Here is a 22914-nt window from a genome sequence, read left to right as displayed (position 1 = left end):
TGATTCCTTTTCACGGAATAGTATTGTTTCTCATCGTTGATGGTGAGTGATGAGTGATGAGTGATGAGAGTCTCAATGTACAAACCCAGCACCATTTGGCCAAGCCATGATATCACTATCAATCATGGGTTACCGACCTTGTCTTGTTGACAATGACATATAAATAGAAGGAAAGTCATCAGCACTCAATTTCAAGAAGAAAACATTGGTGACTACTGAGAAAGGAAGATTGTTGCATTAAACAATTTCAATCATGACAAACTCTGAATGAAAATTCGAAAATATGCTCTCTTTTACAATCGGCAGCACAGAGACTACAAAATTTCCTGTATTTGTCTAGAATGATTAATCATAAGAAAACATTTTCTCTCATTTCTCTACTGAGAGAATTCCATGTGTGCCTCATATATGTGCTTTTGAAGGCAAGTGTGTCACCAAAATTAAATACACATAACTTATTATTGACTTCAATTAAGGAAAAGCCGAGACTTTTTTTCAATCCCTCTTCAGCAATTATCATCTCCCCTATTTCCCACATCCTACCATCAACATATATGTTCGACGATGATGCATGCAAAGATATATCATTTGGTTTTAAAAGTGATAGCATTTTTGCTGTTTCTTCAGCAAGGTCAACACGTTTATGAAATCTACATGCACTTGACAGAGCTCCCCAATCATTAGGACCAGGTTTTATGGGCATGTCTGATAGAAAGGACAATGCTGCATCAAATTGACCAGCCTTAGCTAAGACACCTATCATGCAGGCATAGTGTTCCTCAATTGAAGAAACGGCATAATCTTTCATAGAATTAAATATCCTCCTCCCCTCTTCAACCATTCCAGAGTGACTACATGCTGATAGAACGGAAATGAATGTAATTGAGTTGGGCACATGCTTTCCTGATACAACACAAGCGCTCTGTGTCATTTGATCAAAAAGGGCAATAGCTTCCAAATTCAAGCCATGCATTGCGTACCCATTTATCATTGCAGTCCAAGAGACTACATTTTTCGCTGGCATCAAGCAGAAGATTTTGTAAGCAGTTTTGACGCACCTAAATTTAGCGTACATGTCCACAAGAGAAGTGCAATTTAGCACATCCTAGTCAACCCCGTTTCTTATCACAAAGCCATGCACACTTTTTCCTTGTTTCAAAGACCCCACACCAGAGCAAGCTAGAATTGCGCCAGCCAATGTCACTGGATTTGGAGTAATTGAGTTTTCTAGCATCCTTTTGAACACGGACATAGCTTCCAAATATCTCCCTTTTTTGGCACTACCATTAATGACAACACTCCATAGAACAACATCCTTATGATAACTAGCTTCTTCAAACAACCTATATGCATAATGAATAAACCCACATTTCATATACATATCTATGACAGATGTCAGCAAACAAACATTCACCAAAAGATCGTTCTTTATACACCCCCTTGCGATGCTTTCCCTTCTCTCCCGGCCAATACATTTCCAAAAGCTCAAACTAAACCTTCCATTGTGAAAGCATCCCATTTGAAACCAAAATAATTAGTCATACAAAAGAATAGCTCAAAAACTTTGGATTCTTGAGAAAATTTCAAATACCCTTTTATCATAAAACCCCAAATAACTGAGCTTCTATATGAATATCGTTCAAATAGCTTGTGGGCATCATTCAGAGAACCCAACTCAACATACATCTCCAAAAGCGCAGGCACAATGAACAGGTCTCCTTCCAACCTAGATTTGAGGGCCAAGCAATGAAGCAATCTCCCATTATGCAAAAGCAACATCCTTTGACTTGCTTTAACGGCAAAGACCAAGTTGAAGCTATCAACTGCAATGCCTTCGTTTCGCAAGCGACTGAAAAACTTCAAAACTTCACCAAAGATACTGTATTTTGAGTAACCGGAGATGATGGTATTCCATGAATGAAGGTTCTTTGCGGTGATTTGATCAAAAGCTTTTGTGGCCAGTGAAAGAGAACCGGATTGGACATAAGTATTGGTGATGTTGGAGCAATAGAGAACATCTCTGTTAAGTCCGTTGATGATGGCCTGAGCATGAATTGCTGCGCCAAAGAGAGAATCTTGGTGCAAGAGAAAAGGGCATGTAGGGCTTTGACAGGATTTGGTGATGAAATGGAGGGTGCATTGCGCATGTTAGTTCAGTAATAACAACGGGGGAATATCGCAGATAGTAGAGGCGGCGTCTTTCCTGGAAATAGCTTAATCTATTTAATTAGTAGATTTAATTTAATTTTTTTTAAAATTTAATTAATTAAATAGATTAAACTTAAATTTTTTAAAAAAATCTATTAAACCTGTTAAAATAACTTATTTAAAATTTATAATAATATATTAAATAATTTTATATAAAAATTATAATATAATAACATTAAATTAATTAAATTTTAAAATAATAAAATCTTAAATTAAAAATTTTAATTTTTTTATTAAAGTAATAAATATTTCTACTGTATACTTTTTAAAAGAAAAATTTTACTTGTTAGAATTCTTTACATATTCTGTATACATAATATTGATTTATATTATATGTTATTTCATTTACAATTTATTATTAGTTTGTCTCATTTCATCTATATTTTCTTATAATTTTATATATTTATTTATATTATATTATTTTTTAATAGTTTATTTAGATATAAACTTCATAATTTTTAAAAAATATATCTATTTAGATAATTTATAATTTATTTATAAATTTTTTTTAACAATCTATTAAATATTTAATACGAAATAGACTATTAAAAAGATTTAACAAATCAAATCAAATTTTTAAAAAGTCTAAACTATGATTAATAAAAAGCCTATAATAAATAATAGATCAAATTTAAACTTTAAAATTATTAAATAAATCAAACTTATTTATATAAAACTTAACCTAATTTATTTTCATTCCTATTTGCTATAAAAGCTTCGAACTTGGTTGTACAAAGCAAATCAAACTCAACGTGATCGACAACCATATGTTTTACTGGTTTGTTTCTTGTACATCCCAAGTTTTTGTTGCTAGCCAGGCATTAGCGCCAATTTGATCCTCACAACAGATGGAAATGTTATCAAATGTAGAAGCCTTCTAATCGTTAGAAAGTAATCATGCATCCATTTATTTGCTATTTTGCAACAGTTAAAAATGTTGACATAACTCCCCGTCTTATTTTATTTAAGTGGGTAGAGCTACAATTACATGATAGACGTATAAGCTTGCAGTTCATCACAAAATGTCCTTCATAAATTAGCAAAACCATAGTTCAATTCGTGTTTATACAAGGTTAATATTTCTTAATTTCATCATTTGTAAGAAAGAAATCCAACAGTCGCTCTCTATTTCTTGGCAAGTCCCAGTGTTTGTCTCTGTCTCTCCATTCTCATGCATCCGGTCATTTTTCGTGTCTTGGCATTATTGAAAGGCGCAGCCACGAGAATACATTTAATGCACAGTTGGAGTGCGCATGAACAGGAACTACAACCAAGAGAGAAAGAAAGCCGTGTCAACAAACATTGAAGCAAAATCTGCAACTATTCAGTAGCTATATTCGTGTATACCTCAAATGATTTCCCTGATTGTTCAAATTCTAGCATGCTTAATGCAACTTGACAACTTTGTGAGACGAGAGGTTCTGGATCTGCTGTAAACTCCTCCAGAAGGGCTACACTTTGGTCATCTAAGGGGCAGGCAACAAAATAATTATGTAAACAATGCACAGTGTAAATTGCAGAACTATAATGTAATAAATGGTTAAGTAGTCATGGGAGTGAGAGCCAAGGACAGGACAAGTACAGCATATTTTCTTCCGGGTACGTTGCGTAAAATGTTAGTCTTGCGCTTGCTTATCTTACTATGTTTCTAGTTATTGCTCATGACAAATACTATATTCATACTTCCCATATGGAATTGATGAATAGGCATACCCACACGCAATCATTTTTCAACAGGTTGCCACCACAAACTCAGAAAATCACTATCACAATTGACAACGGGAAAATAGCCCATCAAGTATTAATATTCAAAGAAGAACATATAGGTTACGGTGAGAAAAATATTTTACATCTCAGACTGAAAGACAATGATTTTATTCATTTACCAAAATAAGATGTTCCTCTAAGAATATCTACAACTCCAACAAGCATTTTCCATTATATTTTAGAATGTAAACAATTTCCTAAACTCTTATTAACAGGTGCCCTATCCAACACCTTTACATTGTTTTCTTAATTTATTTTATTAAATCGGTGCAAATGAGATGAATTTTAACCAGGACCAGTCAAGACCAAACCCACTCGAACGTTAGTCACTGGAAAGACTAGAAGTTTGATCCATGTTCATTTGGACTGTTATAACCAAAAAGTAAAATTACTTGCGAGTCTTGGACTGCTAGAATCTACTCTTTAGTTCTATATTAACTTACGTATTCCATACACCATGATATTATTGAATTTCTTCTTTTATAAAAAGACGATATCACAAAGCACAGCACTCATTTAAATCTTTAATATATTATATTAATTCAAAAGGGATCATGTCATTCAAATTTTGGTCGGTATACCTGCAATCGAACCAAGAGCTTCAGCCGCCTCATGTCTAACCATTGGATGCTCATTCACATCTCTAAGTATATTGGATAGAGCAGCTGAAGCAGCTTTGTCTTGCAATTGACCCAAAACATATGCAACCTAAAAATTAAAGAAAATATTAAAAAATTGAGAGATTAAAAAAGATGTAGGCAAATCAAAGTCACAACCATAAAACATTCATCAATTATTATTACAGAAAAGTTTAAATAACTGTTTATTATTCTTAAGAACAACTGGCTACTTCTACAATGAAAGTTTCATGTCTATCCAGTTCCAAAGAATAGTTCTACAATTAAAGTATCAAAAACTTAAATTTATAAAAGAAGGCTAGCATATCACCATGCAGCTTACCACACCTGATATCTCTTCGCATATAGGGCATAACTTATGACTTATCAACTATTCATACAGACCATACTCAAATGTAGATAAAATTTACAGAAATAAAAGTGTATTTCTCAAACCTCATGGCGCAGTAAAGCACTTTTTGAGCCCAAGGAACCAATGATAGCAGCAACAGCTTCATTTCCACCATCATTTCGAAGTGCAAAAAGAGCTGCATAGCGCTCATACATCCCTCTTTCTTCATCAAGAAGTAATTGCCTAATATTGATGAATACAGGTTAGCAACCTACTATTTACTCAGTTGACATGAGGTTCTTTCTAATAGCATCAACACAACAAACCTTAATTGATCAACAGAAGAACCAGAGGTTGCAGGCGCAGCTGGATCAACAGACTTGAAAGGAGATATATCAGTTGCAGACATTTCATCAGCAGCATTACCAGCATCTTTTAAATGCTGAATACGTTGAAGAGCCAATTCACACGTTTCTCGAACCTCCTGGGCCGGATCTGAATCCATACTATTCTTCAAGAGAGAGACATTACCATCTGAACCAATAGCACCAAGTGCTTCAGCTGCCTAAGCAAAATTATAACAAACTCAACCATCTGAAAACTGGAAAAATAATAAAAACAAAAAAGGAAGAGCAAAGAGCAAAAAAGGGGAACAAAAAAAGAAAATGGAAAGCAACCTCATGCCGAACAATTGGATGCAAAGAAAGATCATTCAAAACTGAGGCCAGAGCAGGGATGGCTTCCAATTCTTGCATTTGACCCAACGCAAATGCAGCTTCATGCGCCAACAAATTCGATGAATCCCTGGTGGCTGCCAAGGAAAACTAGTTCGGATGAAGGTAATCGAAACAGAAAATAATAATGATGGAATTGCATAAACTTAAACAATATTCCACATCATGCAAAGTTGATTCTACTACAAAAACTAGCAATACAGTAACAAGACGTATTTGGAACGGAATAAACTTACAAATCAAGCATCAGAAATCACCTAGGCTAGCATGAGCTGAACGATACAATAAAAAAGAGGTTTCAATTTAGGGTTGTGAAGAGGAGAGACTAACCGAGAATGAGGGCGCTGCGAGGGGCGGGACCTTTGAGGTTGCGGAGAGAGAAGAGTGCTCTGAAGCGCTCAGAAATTGGCTGGGTGGAATCCAGCAACAACTCACACAGGAACTTCTCCATCTCCGGCGAGCACAAAGCGACGTCGTTAGATGAATCCATCTTCTCCTCTACCTTCCACAGCGCAGCAGCGAATCCGATACTTCAACACTTAGTAACTTGTTTTACTCTTCCTGCTTTATATCATGGATTCATGGCCTGCCTTCACATGGAAAAAGGACGCTCATCACCCATCACAATTTTAAATTGATAATTTATTATAAAATATCTTATATTTGCTATAAACTCTTTTCAGATCTAATTAATAATTTCAAATTATTTAATTCTAATTTCTATCTTATTTCACCCATTATTTCCTCTCTATTTTCAGCCGGCTAAAATCAAGTGTTCATGTGGCAAATCAAGGAAAATTTGTTATAATTTTATTTTAATTTATTCAAAATATTATTATAAATTTTATGAGCATTAAATAATTTATTCTATTCAATTTAATAATTTTTTTTAAGCTCAAACTTAATTTATTCAATTAAATAAATCTTTTAAAAAATATAAATTAAATATTTTACTTAAATAGATAAAAATAAGTTAATTTTTAAAAAGAGTCTTTATTTGATGGTCTGACATATTTATATTCTAATATTTTGTTTTAATATAAATTCTATAGTTTTTTTTCCTTTTTAGATTTTTTTTTCAAATATTTTTGTTATCAAAATTAGAATTTTGTTCATGCTCTATCATTGTCTTTCTATTTTTATTTTTTTTATCTCTACTTGCATGTTTTCATTATAAATTTTTTTTTTTTTTGACAAAACCTTTTCACTTCAGTTTTTTCTTCAATGAAAATTTGCAGTTTTTTTTTTCGATTTATTTTTCCTTCTTTGACTATCAACATTAGAATCATGTATTGTGTTTGCAAAAATCTGTTTATTTATTTATTTAAAGTATTTTTTATTGTCAAAACTACATCGACTAATTTTTTATTGTGAGAAATTACATCTTTTAACTCAGAATCAACTATGAAACTTTGTTAGAGCAGTAAAAGAATACATATTACATCCTCTGGTGATTATATTTAACATGTATTTTTATTTATTAAAGATATAAATTATTCCAATTAAATAATTATTCAACGAATCTATATATATATATAGATCCAAATAGTTTACATATTTTATATTTTGTACTTCTATTTTTTTCCTCTTCAAAAAATAATAAAGTTTCATTTTATTTTCAGCGTCATTATCGTAACGGGCCCAAACAAGGTATTAAAAAAATAAAAAACTCGAAATCTGTTTGAGAAGTGTTCTTAAAGAAGAAATAACACTGGTCAAGCAGGCCCATAATCTTTTGGTTCATCTCTTCTGCGTTCCCTTTTACTCAGTGGCAGAGCAACATAAGAGTTCCCGCTCCGCGTCCGCAGGTTCGATCACCAGTTCCGAGATTCATTCGGAACTCAATTTTATTTTTGTGCACTTTCTTCGTTTCTTTGGGTCTGTGTTCACCTCTGATAATTATTTGTTGATTAATTGCGATAATTTTGTTATTGGCCAACAGAGATTGGGCGATCTCACAAGCCATGAATGCTAGACGGTTAGTATGGATCACTGGTTTGAAAATTATTCTCTCAAGAGGCTTCGTTAAACTGTCGTCGTCGTTATTGAATTCGTTTGTGCTAGGTTTGGCAATATTTATTGGTTACTCCAGATCCGTGGATACGGCGCGGTTATACGATTTTGATTTCAATATGATGTTGACTTGATTAGTGTAATTGCTTCGTAAATTGCAGTTTCGGAGCTGCGATTTTATTTCCGTCTGGTACAACTTTGTTGTACACGTTGTTTTGCTCAGTAGCTGGATTGGTGAAGTGTAGATAGAGTGTCGTGCCACTTGTTCTTCCCAAATTCCACAATCCACTGAACCTTGCATCGTTCTATTGTTATCGGTGGCATGTAGATTCCTGAAACGGATATGAGGAGTGGTGTCTGAAGGAGAATGTCTTTTTATTGAATTGGTGTCAACTCTTGAGCTGAATCTAATTATGTTTGGTCAATTATTATGACTTGAAAGTTAGGTTGAGTGTGAGCATGTGGAATTGCATTCGGATTTCTCAAACATAGAATTACGTTAACAACTTCTGTATTTTCCCCCTCCCCCTCTTTGGATAGCATGCTTCATATGCTCCAAGAATACAACCGATAGTTAGTTTTCTACAATAATTGTTTTCTTTAAATAATGGCTGTTATTTACTAGTTAACTGTTTTGCATTTTGTGCACGGCTTATTCTGAGAGAGTGTCATGAATGTAATCTAATAACTCTAATCACCTAGCTGAGAAAATTATGGGAAAACTCTTTTTTCTGAATTTTCAGTGGGAATTCACTAGAAAGTCCCAACTGGCATTGAATATGGGTAAATTTATTACATATATTTTTTATCTCATCGATCCTTACTGTGCAACTTTACAAGGAGAATTACTATAGGTTATCTTAGGTTATCTTCTTAGTTTATGTCTCTCTTCTTCGGTTTACCTTGGTCTCAGTTGTCAATTTATAAGCAATATGTCATGCAATATGCTATAAAAATTCGCCCTGCAATTTGTTTTCTTGGTTGGAGGTGCAACTTTTTGATTCCCTACATTGAGAATTACGTGCTAGTTTTTGTTTCTGTCAAACCATTTGATGACTTATAGCCTATGTGGCTTTAAATAGACTGCTTTAAATTGGAATGCAATCAAACTCTAGCAGTTAAATGATTGCTTATCAAGACTATTTATTTAGTGTCTATTGGCATGTCTATTGGCAAGACTAATATTTGGAAGAATTTAATTTTGATTTATTGTCAATATGATAAAACATTTATACACTATCTCTCTGTTAAGGACTAAAAGTCAAACTCTTTAGGCAGGGAGAGTGTGTAATGATCAGATGATAATATTAAAAAGTTTAACCTAATAGTAAACCAAAATTAAAATCTATTTGGAAAATATCTTGGTGATATTATTTATAGTCCCAGATATTTGAAATACTCAGTCCTTTTTACCCTTTATTTTATTTATCAATCTTGATGTTTCATGCATTATGGAGATGTCTCATGTCTGATGACTCACCTTTGTTTAAAACAGTTCGACTGTGTAGAAAGGAAATTTATCCTGTTTGTGTTTGTCACGTGACCATTTGGTGGCTTGTACATTTTTTGTTTTAGAGACAATCGTAACAATAGAGTTGCCCTTTTTGATGGTATCGAGGAGGGTGGCATCAGAGCATCATCTCTTTACTCCTCTTCTCATGAAATTGATGAACTCGATAATGAGCAGGCTTTGGATGGATTGCAAGGCAGAGTCAATCTGCTGAAAAGAGTAAGTTTACTATTGCTGACATGTAGCAACATACCCTAACCTCATTTAGTTCTTTGTATATATATAAATGACTGATGTGCCCTGTAATCATTTTATCATCTTGATATTTTATCTATTGGTAGGTTAAAGGAAATTTATGCCAACAGAAAACGTAACCTTTGGGCCTTTGAAATTGGAAATTTTTTTCTGCAATAAAAGTGCTTCCTCCTCCCCCACCCCCCAACTCCTGCCTGCTTTTATAGTTGTAACTTTCAATTCTTGTTCACCTCTCTGTTCTCCGCTTTTGACTAGAGGTATTATTATCTCTCATTCTCTAATGGCATTATAGTTTCTGTGAACTTTGTTAAAATTATAAGATCTATTTGGTCATTGAAAACCCTTCTCCTTCTAGAGCGTTTAAAGATCTAGAAAGTGTTTAGAATTGTATTTCATACCAATGTAGCCGGCAGCTGCGTCTAAAAGAACTAGCATAAATTTATGCCTTAATGGATGAATTTTTAACAGCTATCAGGTGATATACATGAGGAGGTGGATAGCCATAACCGCATGCTGGATCGAATGGTGTGTTAACTGGAACTATAGGAATTACTTGGCTTTTTTTCCTGCTATTTCTTTGTTATGCTTTGATGATAAGATGGTGTTAATTTAGGGGAGTGATATGGATGCATCAAGAGGAGTCCTCGCGGGCACAATGGACAAATTTAAAATGGTATGTAGACTAGTAACTGTATGGCTATCGAAGGAGCGTTTCTTTGTAGTCTTTCGTTTCCCTTTCTATTTGTTGTCTTCAGCTTTCGCTCATTTTTGTAAGGGAGGAAGTAAAAGGGGGAGGGGGGGGGGGGGGGGCGGGGTTGGAATTGAGTTTTATCCATATCTATTTTAATTATTTTGCCTCATCTTTTAGGTATTCGAGACCAAATCCAGCCGGAGAATGTTTACGCTTGTGGTATCCTTTGTTGTGCTTTTTCTTATAATATACTACCTGACTAGGTAATTTGATCTTTCATTCAACTCTCAGCTTTGTGTTAGACCCGAGAGGAAGCTATTTACTCGTTTACTGTAATTAATGCTACTACCTGTAAGACACTGTTGTGTATAAAGGTTTGATGTTCCAAACAGGTATTGAACCCAAAGAGTAATGTCATATTCAATTTGCGGTATAAGCTTGTATTTAGCACATGGAAAATGAAAATCTGGTTGACATAATAATATTTTCATCTAGACTTTAGCATCGTCTAAATTTATTTTATTTTTCATCTTAATTAAATATAGCCTTTTATTTTAAAATTAGTAAACATTTACTTTTGATCGTGACATATGCAATGTTATTCAAATTAATCTTTCAAATTTAAAATTTTATCATCAATCATGTTAATTTTTTGTTGTTAATAAACATTTAAATTAAATAATAAAATAATAATTTGTTATGTTAAATGACATGTAATAATTTATTTTAAATATAAAATGATATTATTTTAAAAATATTTAATAATATTTTCTCATCGTCTTTTATTCTGTCTTTTTTTACAAGTTTTTTTCCTTTGTCCAGTACTACAATATCAATCACTTGCAAGCTCTTCCTTCTCGAGTTTTCCACCCAAACTACTAAATTGTAGCATTGAGCTTGAAGATTCTAACGAAAGTTCAAAATGAATTAGATAAGAAAGGAGACATTCATTGATGTAGAGACATTGGTTATTACAAAATTATATGATAGAGGCACAACATCATTAGAGGGGTCGAGAGAATGTGAAGTTCGGAATGGATCGGCAAAAAGATTGGATTATTTGAGTATTAATTCTTTAACGAGAATATTTTTTAAATTATTTTTATATTAAGATATTTTTAGAAGTTTTTTAAAATGAAAGATTTTTAAAGATAATTTTTTTAATTATGTTAAGTTATTTTTATAGTATATATTTGTTTTTTAATATAATATTAGTTATAATTTTTATAAATAGTTATATATATATTATTTATTTATTTTAAAAGTAATTTAATTTTATGATACGTGTGCAGATTGGTGTGGAAAAAAAATTATTACATTTAAAAATTTAAGAAAAAAAGGTATCAAATTATCTCTAACATTTTTTAATTAAATATTATGTTTTAAAATTATTAAAAGTGTTCATTGGTCATGTATGTCTAATCAACTCAACCAACCCTAAAATAAATGGTTGGATTGTATAATCAAGTTTTAATATTATTAACCTTATCAAATTTGGTTTAAATATTGGATTTCGGTTTATGTACTCAACTCAACCTAACTTATATTATATAATATTTTTAATTTTTTATTTTGATGTGTATTTTAAAAAGTGAATTTTGATAAATAATTTATTATTTAAATACAAATCAATATTTTTTATATTAATATTGATAATTTTTTCAATTTATTTTGATAATTATTTAATTTTATATATTAAATTTTTTTACTTTTTAATTATAGATCTAATGACTCAACTTAAACTAACACTTTGGGTTCAAATCACATGTCAAAAATTAAGAAAAATTAGTCCAATCAAATCTGCTGTATTTTAAATAAATTTTATTTTATTTTCACTAAATCTAACCCAACTCAACCTGTAAATATTCCTAAAAATTATGACATTTATGGATTAAGAAAATTATAAAAGCATTGTTTACTAGTTTTTTTAGTAAGTAAATTTCTTTTAAAAATTAGAAAACTATATTATAAAAATATATTTAATAAAAAATTCAAAACAAAGAAATATGAAGGGTGAATTGACTAGTGTCAATTGCTCTCGCTTTCACTAACAGTTGTAAGTACATATGAACTAAGACACGAGTGTTGGAAAACTACATGAACTAACACATAAGTGACAACTTCGGCCAATCCTTAGATATCTCCCCAAAACCATTTGTAATTCGGGTACGATCTAACATCCAATCGATGAAACATATTATATGGAACCATCAAAATTTATTTAAATTTGCGTTAGAAGGGGAAAAAAAGTGCTGCATAAAGACTGAGAAGAAAATTTCCAAAACGGGGATGATAGAATAATGTTTTTCTTATAACTCACAGAAAGTGGAATCATAACAGGAAAGGAGTCAAAAGATAAACGATAGATGGATATCAATTGCGGGGCATAACCCATATCTCAGATAAGAAAGAAATAAATGCAAAGCGAAACCGGGGACAATGTATGTCCGGGGGAAAAAGCAGTACAGTACATTGAAGGGCAAATCAAACAGAAGCTCCGTTCATGATCCTGCTCAAATGTTCGAAAATATCCAAATATCGGTCATAGTTCATGGATGTTTTTCTCATTTTTCTGTTCTTCTCTTTTAGTTTTCATTTCTATTTTGTTCTTTTGCATCTTCAATGAACGCATAAGCTGATCAGGAATCAGGAATACTGACCAATATAAGGACAGAGACAGGTAACTTTACATATCATTTTTCACAAACTGTTAGCTGATGTAGTTGCGATCAGTATTGTTGCTTACCTGATATGGAGCACTTCATTTAAACTTTTCCTATGTATAACCCACATGTAATTGTTCTTGGGTTAAGGAATTAATAATAATAGAAAATATAGGAAATAATAATATTATTATTATTGTTTTTAAAAATAATGCTAAATGATCAGAATTCTTACCTTAAACCATGTTATATATATACAAGTAAAAGTTACAACTAAAATTGTCTCCTAAAATGATTTTTTTTTTTTTTTGTATTATGTATGTACTCAAATGAGTTCTGAAAGAGTGTCGGTATATGAGTAATGCTTGATTAATATTATTTATGTTTTATATTTTATTGAAGGTGTGTTTAAAAGAGTTTAGGAAAAATTTATAAAAATAGTTTAAGATTTATATTTTTTAATTGTTAAAATATTTTTTAAATAACTTAAAATATTTTTAAAATTTTTATGTGACCATTATCACTCCCAACAAATATTATTAATCATATTATTATCCTCGCCATGACTGCTCTCTCTCAATCACCATTATTGCTAAACTTACTTTCACTCCCTCGCCCCATTGCCACTATTGCACCGCCAGCAATATTACCAACCCTGTTATCACCTATGTTATTATCATTGCTTGTGAATTGAGCATTTTTACTCAAATCTAATGTAAGTTCACTCATGACTACTCTACATAGAAGTGTTAGATATGGACTTAAAATTTAAGTTAGATTTACATTTTACTCGAATATATTTTTTGTACAAGCTAAACATCAAAATTATGATTGTAAATTAATTTCACATGAAAATTATGAAAGAGAGAAAACGGACAAAGGAAAAAAGGATCTAGGAAGATTTTGAAATACATAAGCTGAAAATGATTCTGTAAATATGTAAAACCATGCAAAAAAAAAAAAAAAATCTTTTTTTTTTTTTTTTATAGAGGTGATTGGTGGACTACAGCAATTTTCTATTGTTCAACCAAATTATCGCTGACAATTCTTGCTGTCTATTTACACCAGAGGTAGACGAAGTAATTAGTAATCGAGATAAATCATTTTGTTTATTGCTTGGATACCACGTAAAAAAAGAAAATAACTTTCATATATAATGTGCAACTTACTGCGCTTATATATATGTTTATGTATGAACTTAGAGTCACTGACAACTGTTAGAGGAAATTAATAATATAACTAAATGTCTCCTTCTATATGGTTTTAGTGAGCTAATACGCATCCTGCCGGAGCAGTTACGTAATTACGTTATCGATCACCTGTCATCAAACAATGCAAAGCAGATGGACCAGTGGAGAAACGACAGAATCTTATATTTTATTTTATTACACGGACACAATTTTGGATTTTATGCTAATAGATTTATTAGAACATATATAAATATATAAATGATAGGATTTATCCTAATTTTCATTGTAATTGTAACAAGGAAGAAGCTGAGTACCAAAACTGAAGAAAAATGAGTACCAAAAGAAACATTCACATACTAATCAATTAGGAATTTCTGGAGTTCTGGTCTAGAATCCTTGACAGTGAGATTTAGGCCTACACTTCATTTTTAGGAGAAAAATTATTTGAGTACCTTCCTCACAAGAATTCTGAGCACCCCATCTTAATTTCTCCTTTGAAGAGGCCCCAAGCTAGCTTTGACTTCTTGCTGCTTCAAGCCATTCTATCTATGCAATATTATATAAGCCATAAGAATATAGGGACTAGAAATTGCAGACAAGCTTATATATGAAAGTGGGCAAGGTGAAAGGAATTAATTTGACCATATAATCCATAAGTATATATATAGTTAAATATGATTGTACGGTCAAAATTAACTTCTGTTATGAGAAATGTTCCCTCCCACGATCTGATATACTCATATATATATATATATATATATATATATATATATATATATATATATATATATATATCTACATATATGCTTGATAGGTAGAATATATATGCGCAAATTCTATGGATGATGACCCAGTCTCAGCTCCAAATCCAGACCATTCTCTTCACTGTCTTCAAACTTGTCTTTAATTTCATGAACACAAAAGGGACTAGTATACAAGCTCACATTTCTCTTCCTCCAATCGTGTGCAAACAGGTGAGGATCCCTTTGGTTTTCTACACACAAGACTTCACTATTTTGCACAAGGGAAGGTGTAATACCACATGCGGTTGCTGGAAAATAAACTTGATGGTGGTAGCTATTAGTTTCTACCACAGGAGAAGTGGAATAACAATTCCCTCCAACAAGATGGCTTGGAATTTCTGAATAGTTGTTGTCATCAACTTTGCTTGAGGTGGAAGGAGGTACAAAACTGGGTTTGTTCTTGTTGGCTCTTTCTTTCCTGTGTATGTTCATGTGTCCACCTAAAGCTTGTGCTGTGGTGAAGCCTCTCTTGCAAAAGATACACCCATAGGATCTCCCAGTTCCCATATCATCATTTTGCTCTGATGATCGTTCAGTTTCTTCGCTGGAGCTCTTGGAATACTCTTCTGGGTAGTTTAAGTCCATGGTAAACGAGGGGATATGGACCTAATTAATTTGTTTTGGGAATTAATAATTATATGAGAATTGGAAACTCATAGAGAAAGGTATTATAGAAAGGAGAGGGTGGAAGCGGGTTTCAGCAAGAGACAAATTGAGGACATAGACATTACCTAACTCTGTCAAGTGAATGTTTTGTGTGTAAAGTGGAGAAGTCTCAGATGTTTTCTTAGAGAAGTATTCTACAAGCCGGCTGTGGATCCATCTCTAGCTGACAGGAAAAATACATTTTTTATTTATTAGTTTATCTTTATTATTCTTTATTATGATTGATTTAATCTGTCTCCCTATTCTATTTGGGCTTTTCTGCTTTTCATCTACCTAGGTTTGATTTCCTAACAAGTTTAATTATATTACCTGATCTTGTACTTATTCTCTTTACATTATACGGATCATATACATGAATTAATTATTAATTCAACAATGGTGAAGGTCCAAAATCGGATTAATTTTTCTATCTTCTTTATTTTTTGGTTCAATGGAGGATCCATTTGAAGTGGACAAGTAGGATTGGAGGAAGGCTAGGCTTCTACGAGAAGGAGAAGAGGAAAGTGAGCGCAAAATGATATTTAGCTCACTGTTATATCAAAACAACCTAGCTAGTTATGTGTTGTTTATTTAAACTCAAGCGCCAAAACATATTTACGTACACTTGTAAATCGAGACAAAGCAAAATGAAATCTAAATTGTCTTCATGAGATCATTTAAAAACAAACAAAACCAAACACGTTGAATTGGTGTCTATTTTTTCTATGAATCAAACATTTTATAACACCAGCTAGGGAAGCAAAATGAATATTGTGATTTATTGCTTTATTCTTTGAAGAAATTTTGTAATAGCAGGCCAACAATGATGCAAACTAAACTGTGATACGTGGATGTACAAGAAAAAATTTAAATACTTTTAAACCATAAAAATAATAATAATCAAACAAAGTATTGGCAAAACCTTTTTTTTCTTTTCTTTTTGGCTCGATTTGATTCGCTTTTCATGTTTAAAATTGAATCAACGTGGAACTGCATGTATATTAAACTTCAATAATTTTCTTATTTTACTCTCATGTAATATCTAACTTAAACTATATTTTATTGAATACATTGTCATTTTTTTATAAAAAATTAAGATTATTCTGATTTGTAATTTGTAGTTTAAGCTAAATTACAATTTATGATAAGATTTAATAGTTTTAATATTTTTTAATGTTTATTATGTATTAGAGCTTTTTTTAAGCAATAAGTGCTGATCATTAAATGAAAAAATTGGCACTAAGTGGAATTTATATATTAATTTGAGACTTTTTTTTCTTACTCTAATTAATAAAATTTTATTTATTGATAAAAATTAAAATAAATTTTCATTAACAATAAAAAAAAGGTAAAAATACAAATAATTGATCCAATTCAAATTAAAAATAAATAAATAAGAGTTTGATATTATATTTAAACTAATATTAACTAAACGGCAAAAGTTTTTATGATCACACATATGCCTTCTACCTCAAAATCGATTCAACTCGAATATAGACTCTATTGTGATGTACATCAGAAATCCAACGAACATATATTTGGGTAAGAATTCAAAATAGAAAAATTATTGTCGCATGATCATTACTATTAAGTACATGTTAAATAATTCACTTTTTATATTATATCATGTTATATTATATACGGTAAGTTCTTAAATTGTTTTTATAAAAAGAAGTGTTATATGATGGAAGGATATTTGCAAATAAAAAAAAAAAAAAAAAGAAGAGGTCTTAGAGCAGTAAAGAATTTAGAGATTTTAACATAATTGTCTCTTTGAGCAAGAGGGGGGGGGGGTGGGAGAATAATAATAAAAGATGATCCCATTTGAAAAAAGGTGTTAGTGGCAAAATATGATGTATCATGTGAATTGAATGGGAAGAAACAAATGCGTAATGAGAGAGATACATGATAATCTTGATAAAAGTGTAACCTTTTGTACGAGTTCAACATATAATCAATTCTCTATTTCCTCATTATCTTTTATTTCTCACAAGAGATGAAGACTTTTTAAAAGACACAGTTTGTCATTGTTATGTATCTTCTAAAATCCTTGGTTTTGCTTGGTAGGTCACAGTGGAAAGAATCCCAACAAAAGTGAATATAAAAAAGGGTGCATGTTTAAAAGATTCTCAGTCTTCTTTGTCTTCCCTACTGTGAGCATATTGAATCTACCTCTCATCTACTGCTTTTGATAGACTAGTAAGACGGGTTTGGACTAATACATATTCCTGGCTGGGTTTTGATGTTTAACATATTTCAGGATATAGAGGTCATTTCTTAGTGACAATTTTTCTTAAAGCCAAAAATTTTAGGTGTTGGTTCTTCTCTAGATCATTATTATGAACATAAAAAGTTTATAAAAAATAATTTATAATTCTCATAAATTATTTTCAGTTTATTTTAACAAATCATTTGATATAATTTATTAAAATAAGTTATTTTTAATTTATTTTAATAATTTTTATTATTAAATTTATCATACAAACTCTTATTTTAAGAATAATTTATTAAATAAATAGTTATTCAGAGATACTTACAATGAATTCACAAAAATTATCTTATTTTCAAATTGGTGCCGCTAGTCATAGTTAAAATCATGCATGGATCTCATAAGGGTGCTGTGACATGCTACAGTATAAAATCTCTATACAGAACTTAAACCCATAACCTTTTGTGTTAAGGATTGCAGTTCTGTTTATACTCTACTTTTTAATATGATTTTTGTTTGTTGATGATAAAACTATATTAATTCGTTTCATAAAAGACTGGAATGATAATATAAAATGATAAATTCGATAATTATTTTATATGTTTCAAATATGCATTTGATCATTAGATTAGTTAAAATGTAAGTATAAATAATGCAACAATCTTTAAAAAATTAATTCATAATTCAGTAAACGTGTTATTATTTTCATTTAACTCATATTTTATAAATGAGTATATTTTTTATACGACGTATTTCTATGATATTATATTTTTCCCTTTATATCTCTTCATCTGATCACTATTTTATTCTACACTTCTCTCCTAGTTTTTGCATGATAATATAAATTTTTATATAATTAGATTATATATAATTATTTTTTCTTTTTTATAAATAGTTGACCACAGTTCTAGGCAAGACGGGACACATAAGAAAAGTACTTTTTACTATACTGTTTTATCTATATCTTTTTGAAATTTTGTGTTTGCATGGAGGGAGGGATTTTATCTTGTATAAGTGATCCCACTCTTTTATTTTTATTTTTCTTACATTTGTACTTATTGAAATAATAAAAATATGACATTTGCCTAGTATTTCGTCTTCCTTTAGCTGTTATGTGTTTGGTTAGAGGCCAAAAAGTAACAGAGAGAAGAAAATTAAAAAAAGTAAGTTCAAATGGAAGAGTAACAATGGGTTTTAAAATTTTTTTCTTAAATTATTAAATAATATTTTTCTTAAAAGTATTATATATTTTTTAATTAACTTAATTTTATAATCACTTTGAATATATTTTATAAGTATAATTTTTACATATATCTAAATAAGTTAATATGTTTAATCTGTTTCTGTTTCACTCTTTCTTCAATCAGACAATTAAAGCTATTGAAACACAGTATAAAAGATTATGTGCTTCTTGGAATGTTTTGAAGGACCTTGTATATAGTAGTTTTTGCAAGGAAACACGAAGGAACCTTCCCAATAGACATAGATAAGTGGAAGGTGATGAAGAGAGCTTGCCATTTGTAGCTTGTACTTGTCCTTAAGCTTAAACTCTTGGTAGCGACAGCACATCATTTCAACATGCTATGAGTTAGGAAAATACTATGAGTTTTTACCATTAGGAAGAGATAAGAGTGAGTATAAAAGATATACATAATAAGTTCATGAAGTAGAAATCAAACAAAACAGATACACAATCCTCGTATAAGTTTGGTAAATAACAAATATATAAGTATGTTTAACGAGATTTATCTAACAAAAATAACTCTGAGTTAAAATACGAGGTTATTAATATCAATTTTCTAAATAAAAAATTATTTAACAAAAATAACTCTATTTGATAATTTTATTAAATAATTTAAAAAAAATGCTTGAAATGTATTATAATCGTGATCCTTATCCTTAGTAGATATTAAATCCATCCATGTTTTCTCCTTAATATACATAAACCTATTTAGAGCTTCAAATCTAAAACTTGTTCCTAGATCTGCGAGACTTCCTTTACTGGGTAAAGTTCCTTAGGATTTGAACTGCCAAGCTTCCTTCTCTAGCGATGTTTCACTAGCATCCAAGAAAAAAAAAATATTTGTTTTGTTAAACATTTCTAAATTATTAATCTTATCTATTCTTTATAAAGTCTTTTCTTATTTCAGACTCAATTTTCTTAAGAAGTTGAATTATTAAAGTTGAATTCCAAAACATTCAACTCAGGACATAAGTAACAAAGATCATCATAATCTAATTCAACATAAATATTTAACTCTTCTATGATCACCTTTACAAATTCATTCTTATTCAATGAAAATTTTAAGATTATCATATGACACATTTTTATATGAACTTTGCCTAATACAAGAATGATTTGAAGTCACCTAATTCAACGTATGTTAACACTAGATATGACTCTGTCTATGCCTTATTTGAGCAATCTTGTAAATAAGTTTTTGCAAGAGAAAAAAAATAGTGTAAAAAATCAATAAAAATCTTCTTATAAGTTAAAATTAATTTATATTTTTATATTTTTTAGAAACTAATTTTGTTTAACTTCTTTAAAAATTAGAAGATAAATTATTTTTAATTTATGAAAAAAAATTATTCATTTTTATATTATTTTTCTTCTCTTTATTTATAAGTTTATCCAAATAAGACCATTATGTTTTTGGCATGCATCAATCTCATTCTCATCGAATTTGACCCTTTTTTGTGCTCCTCATTTTCGAATATTCATCCTCCGTAGAAACTCACTTCAAATCTTCTAAGCCTAGCCTGGATCATTCAGCCTCAATCTCTGATTTGTTTCTTCGAAATAAACTTCTTTGTACGTACTCCTTTTTCTTTGTGCTACCACATTAGCGAAAAAGAAACTCATTTCACAAATTTTAATTTTGATTTGCGTCAACGTAAAGGATTTAAGTATCACCAAACACCTCCTTACTTCCAAACTTGTTGCTCCATTTTATCTTATCGTCAAGAATGACTTCAAGCTCACTTCACGGTGAACCCTAATGTCACCACTCAAATCCCAACAGAACTCAGAAAGAAAAAAAAAAGTATTTTTATCTTGCTATGAAACATAAACTTAACTCTTTTTAAATTATTATTTATAACTCTTTTAATGCCTAATTCTCATCTAAATCTTCTCTAACTATTAATTTTATATTTTTAAAATAAAAAAGTCTTTGCATAATTTCTTAGAAATTCAATGGATATATATATATTTTTTCAACTGTCGTTTCTTTGCTGCATGAATGACATTCTTTTTCGCCCCTTACCATACTGAAAGACAAAGTTCCTTTCTTTTCAAGCAGTAACGCAGGATTGCTGTGTTTGCCTGCCAATTATTTCAAATCATTGCTTAAATTATTACAAATAGTTAAGAAAAAAAAGTTAATATACGACTGTAACTTTGAGTAGCTTTCATGTTATTGGTAATTAAATTTTTATTTTTTTATTTTTATCTTTTAAAATAATTTTATAATTATTTAAAAATAATAAATTTTATTAAAAGTGTTATTGTATTTTTGTATCTTCAATATGTTGTTCTAATTAATTGTTTGAGATACGCATATGCACAGTAATAGACATGCTATTTCACTCAATTTTTTACATTACTATATCATTTATACGTAAATAGTAAGATTAAATAAAAAAAATAAAATCTATTACATTATATATTAACTTATGGCATATTAAATTAACCAAATGGGATATTAGGGATTGCTTTTATGATTTGGTAAGCAAGATAGTTAATAAAGGAAGAGATGGGACATATAAGACAAGGACATTGACAAGAAAACGAAAGACATTAACGCGAGTGTCGTGGCTTTCTCTACCAAATTGGCCTGTCTTTTACTAAGCTAACATTTTCCTCTTTGTGTTTATTAACACTGTTTGGCTGCTTCTCGATCGTTGTTAGTAAGAAATTAAAGCAGCTTAATTACGAATTGGGATGAAAAGCTCCCCAATCTTGTTCTTTTATTGGACTAGGCTATATATGTATTTCTTATTGTACTTTAGACCTCATGTCACCTCATATGTCTCTATATATATGATGCCGTATAAGCAAACAAATTCTACAGCTATAACAAACTTACTTTCATGTCTTTTCCATGGCAATGACAAGTAATGAAGTTTCACATGTTATCAACGTTCGTAAATTGATTTAATTTAATGTAAATTGTAAATAAAAAATTCACAATAAAATATCAATTTTTAATTAAAATGGATCAGATATTAAATATCATTTAATTAAAATCAAATTTTAATCATATCAGTTTTTTTTATAAATTAAACATTCACATGAATATGAACTTATAATCAAATATTTATTTATATTTTAAAAAATATTATAGATTAAAAGAAATATAATTGATGATGCTTAAAACTTTTTAAAAATATATAAAATAATTAGAATGCCAAATTTAATATTAATATTAATTAAATTCAACATATATAAAAAAAATATTACATGAAGGGCACTAAACAAAGCCTATAGGCCCTGAACTTGAATCAGCATGGTAATAGATGGCCTAATCCAAATACTTGTGGGCGGGTCATCATAAGCCCGGTAGTGGAGGCCCATTGACAACAGTGAACGTATGCATGAAAGGTATTGAAGAAGAGAAAAATGGAGTATATAAAAGGAATGAGGTGAGGATTCATTAAAGGAAGAGAGAAAGGTGCTATGATTTTGTTCTCTTTGGGTTTGGGAAGAGGTTGGGTTGGTGTGTGGGGTTTGATGGCAAAGGTAGTTTGGGTTTGGAAAAAGTAAATAAATAAGGATGAAAGATGAATGAATGGATGGAAGAGGAAAGTGACGTGCGCCGACTAACTTACTTTAACCCATTCCTCCTCTTTCACTAGAACTGCACTTTTGGCAGGTTGTTGTGTTGTACACCCTTATCTCCATTTATCTTCCCCCACCTTCATTATTCCTCATTCATATATTCTCATGTCACATCATTGCATTGCACTACGTACCCTTCCATTCTTCAAACCTCCTTTCCTGTGCTCTTACATTTGTAATCCCCTTATATCATTCTTTTAAAAGTCTTAGATTGCATTTAAGTATTTAATAATACTAATATTTTATTGAAACTGAGTTTGATCAAATATTTATTTTTCTTAATGTATATTTGGGTGCTGATTTTCACAGACCAATGAAAAGAGAGAGAAAGTAGCATTCCTGCTTTTGGATGGTACTGACAAAAACACTGCGTTTATTTTTAGGGAAAGGCCATGATGGTATGTAAGGCAGACA

At 30.5% G+C, this 22914-nt stretch overlaps 5 protein-coding genes across 7 annotated transcripts; 1 reads left to right on the top strand and 4 right to left on the bottom strand.

Annotated features, from left to right (window-relative positions):
• Window positions 1–349: 349 nt before the first annotated feature.
• LOC113860725 (pentatricopeptide repeat-containing protein At1g06140, mitochondrial-like) lies at window positions 350–973 on the bottom strand. The gene has a single exon (XM_027493227.1). It carries the CDS (start codon window positions 971–973, stop codon window positions 350–352), a length of 624 nt encoding a protein of 207 aa, XP_027349028.1.
• Window positions 974–1105: 132 nt separating this feature from the next.
• Window positions 1106–3385, bottom strand: LOC113860721 (pentatricopeptide repeat-containing protein At1g06140, mitochondrial-like). The gene is made up of 3 exons (XM_027493224.1): window positions 3325–3385; window positions 1592–2057; window positions 1106–1343 (listed from the first exon to the last, which is right to left on the bottom strand). The coding sequence occupies exons 1-3, from the start codon at window positions 3383–3385 to the stop codon at window positions 1106–1108; spliced, it is 765 nt and encodes a 254-aa protein (XP_027349025.1).
• On the bottom strand, window positions 3097–6293 carry LOC113863073 (deoxyhypusine hydroxylase). 2 transcript variants are annotated; one of them, XM_027496481.1, is made up of 8 exons: window positions 6009–6118; window positions 5915–5950; window positions 5622–5755; window positions 5271–5509; window positions 5049–5187; window positions 4557–4683; window positions 3556–3674; window positions 3097–3472 (listed from the first exon to the last, which is right to left on the bottom strand). In XM_027496481.1, the coding sequence occupies exons 3-8, from the start codon at window positions 5697–5699 to the stop codon at window positions 3440–3442; spliced, it is 735 nt and encodes a 244-aa protein (XP_027352282.1). In that variant the 5' UTR covers window positions 5700–5755; window positions 5915–5950; window positions 6009–6118; the 3' UTR covers window positions 3097–3439. The 2 variants fall into 2 exon arrangements, with proteins under 2 accessions (XP_027352282.1, XP_027352281.1); XM_027496480.1 differs by lacking the exon at window positions 5915–5950 and having other exon boundaries at window positions 6009–6293.
• Window positions 6294–7368: 1075 nt separating this feature from the next.
• Window positions 7369–10595, top strand: LOC113861965 (bet1-like SNARE 1-1). Of its 2 annotated transcripts, none has more exons than XR_003504391.1 (6): window positions 7369–7486; window positions 7621–7656; window positions 7853–9420; window positions 9925–9981; window positions 10070–10129; window positions 10325–10595. XR_003504391.1 is itself a non-coding variant. In XM_027495095.1 (6 exons), the coding sequence occupies exons 2-6, from the start codon at window positions 7643–7645 to the stop codon at window positions 10412–10414; spliced, it is 375 nt and encodes a 124-aa protein (XP_027350896.1). In that variant the 5' UTR covers window positions 7369–7486; window positions 7621–7642; the 3' UTR covers window positions 10415–10548. The 2 variants fall into 2 exon arrangements, 1 of the variants encoding a protein (XP_027350896.1); XM_027495095.1 differs by having other exon boundaries at window positions 9267–9420; window positions 10325–10548.
• A 4241-nt stretch (window positions 10596–14836) lies between these two features.
• On the bottom strand, window positions 14837–15388 carry LOC113863953 (zinc finger protein 11-like). Its single transcript, XM_027497760.1, has one exon. The coding sequence runs from the start codon at window positions 15386–15388 to the stop codon at window positions 14837–14839; it is 552 nt and encodes a 183-aa protein (XP_027353561.1).
• Between the last annotated feature and the right edge of the window lie 7526 nt (window positions 15389–22914).

This window comes from Abrus precatorius, unplaced genomic scaffold (genome assembly GCF_003935025.1).
Source record: "Abrus precatorius isolate BTA unplaced genomic scaffold, Abrus_2018 Scaffold3, whole genome shotgun sequence".
NCBI classification, from domain to species: domain Eukaryota; kingdom Viridiplantae; phylum Streptophyta; class Magnoliopsida; order Fabales; family Fabaceae; genus Abrus; species Abrus precatorius.
Note: the sequence above shows the minus strand (reverse complement) of the source record. Positions and strands in the feature narration are given on the sequence as shown.

Excerpts from the sequence above, each read along its gene's own strand:
- LOC113860725 (XM_027493227.1), bottom strand. The coding sequence starts at position 973 with ATGCATGGCTTGAATTTGGAAGCTATTGCCCTTTTTGATCAAATGACA.
- LOC113860721 (XM_027493224.1), bottom strand. The coding sequence starts at position 3,385 with ATGCATGAGAATGGAGAGACAGAGACAAACACTGGGACTTGCCAAGAA. Across the intron at positions 2,058-3,324 it reads CCAAGAAATAGAGAGCGACT|CAATTCATGCTCAGGCCATC; the intron begins GTTGGATTTCTT and ends TCTTTGGCGCAG. Across the intron at positions 1,344-1,591 it reads TGGGGTTTTATGATAAAAGG|GTTGTTTGAAGAAGCTAGTT; the intron begins GTATTTGAAATT and ends TTATGCATATAG.
- LOC113863073 (XM_027496480.1), bottom strand. The coding sequence starts at position 6,168 with ATGGATTCATCTAACGACGTCGCTTTGTGCTCGCCGGAGATGGAGAAG. Across the intron at positions 5,756-6,008 it reads TCGCAGCGCCCTCATTCTCG|CCACCAGGGATTCATCGAAT; the intron begins GTTAGTCTCTCC and ends TTTCCTTGGCAG. Across the intron at positions 5,510-5,621 it reads ATCCAATTGTTCGGCATGAG|GCAGCTGAAGCACTTGGTGC; the intron begins GTTGCTTTCCAT and ends AATTTTGCTTAG.
- LOC113861965 (XM_027495095.1), top strand. Across the intron at positions 9,982-10,069 it reads ACCGCATGCTGGATCGAATG|GGGAGTGATATGGATGCATC; the intron begins GTGTGTTAACTG and ends GTGTTAATTTAG. Across the intron at positions 10,130-10,324 it reads CAATGGACAAATTTAAAATG|GTATTCGAGACCAAATCCAG; the intron begins GTATGTAGACTA and ends CTCATCTTTTAG.
- LOC113863953 (XM_027497760.1), bottom strand. The coding sequence starts at position 15,388 with ATGGACTTAAACTACCCAGAAGAGTATTCCAAGAGCTCCAGCGAAGAA.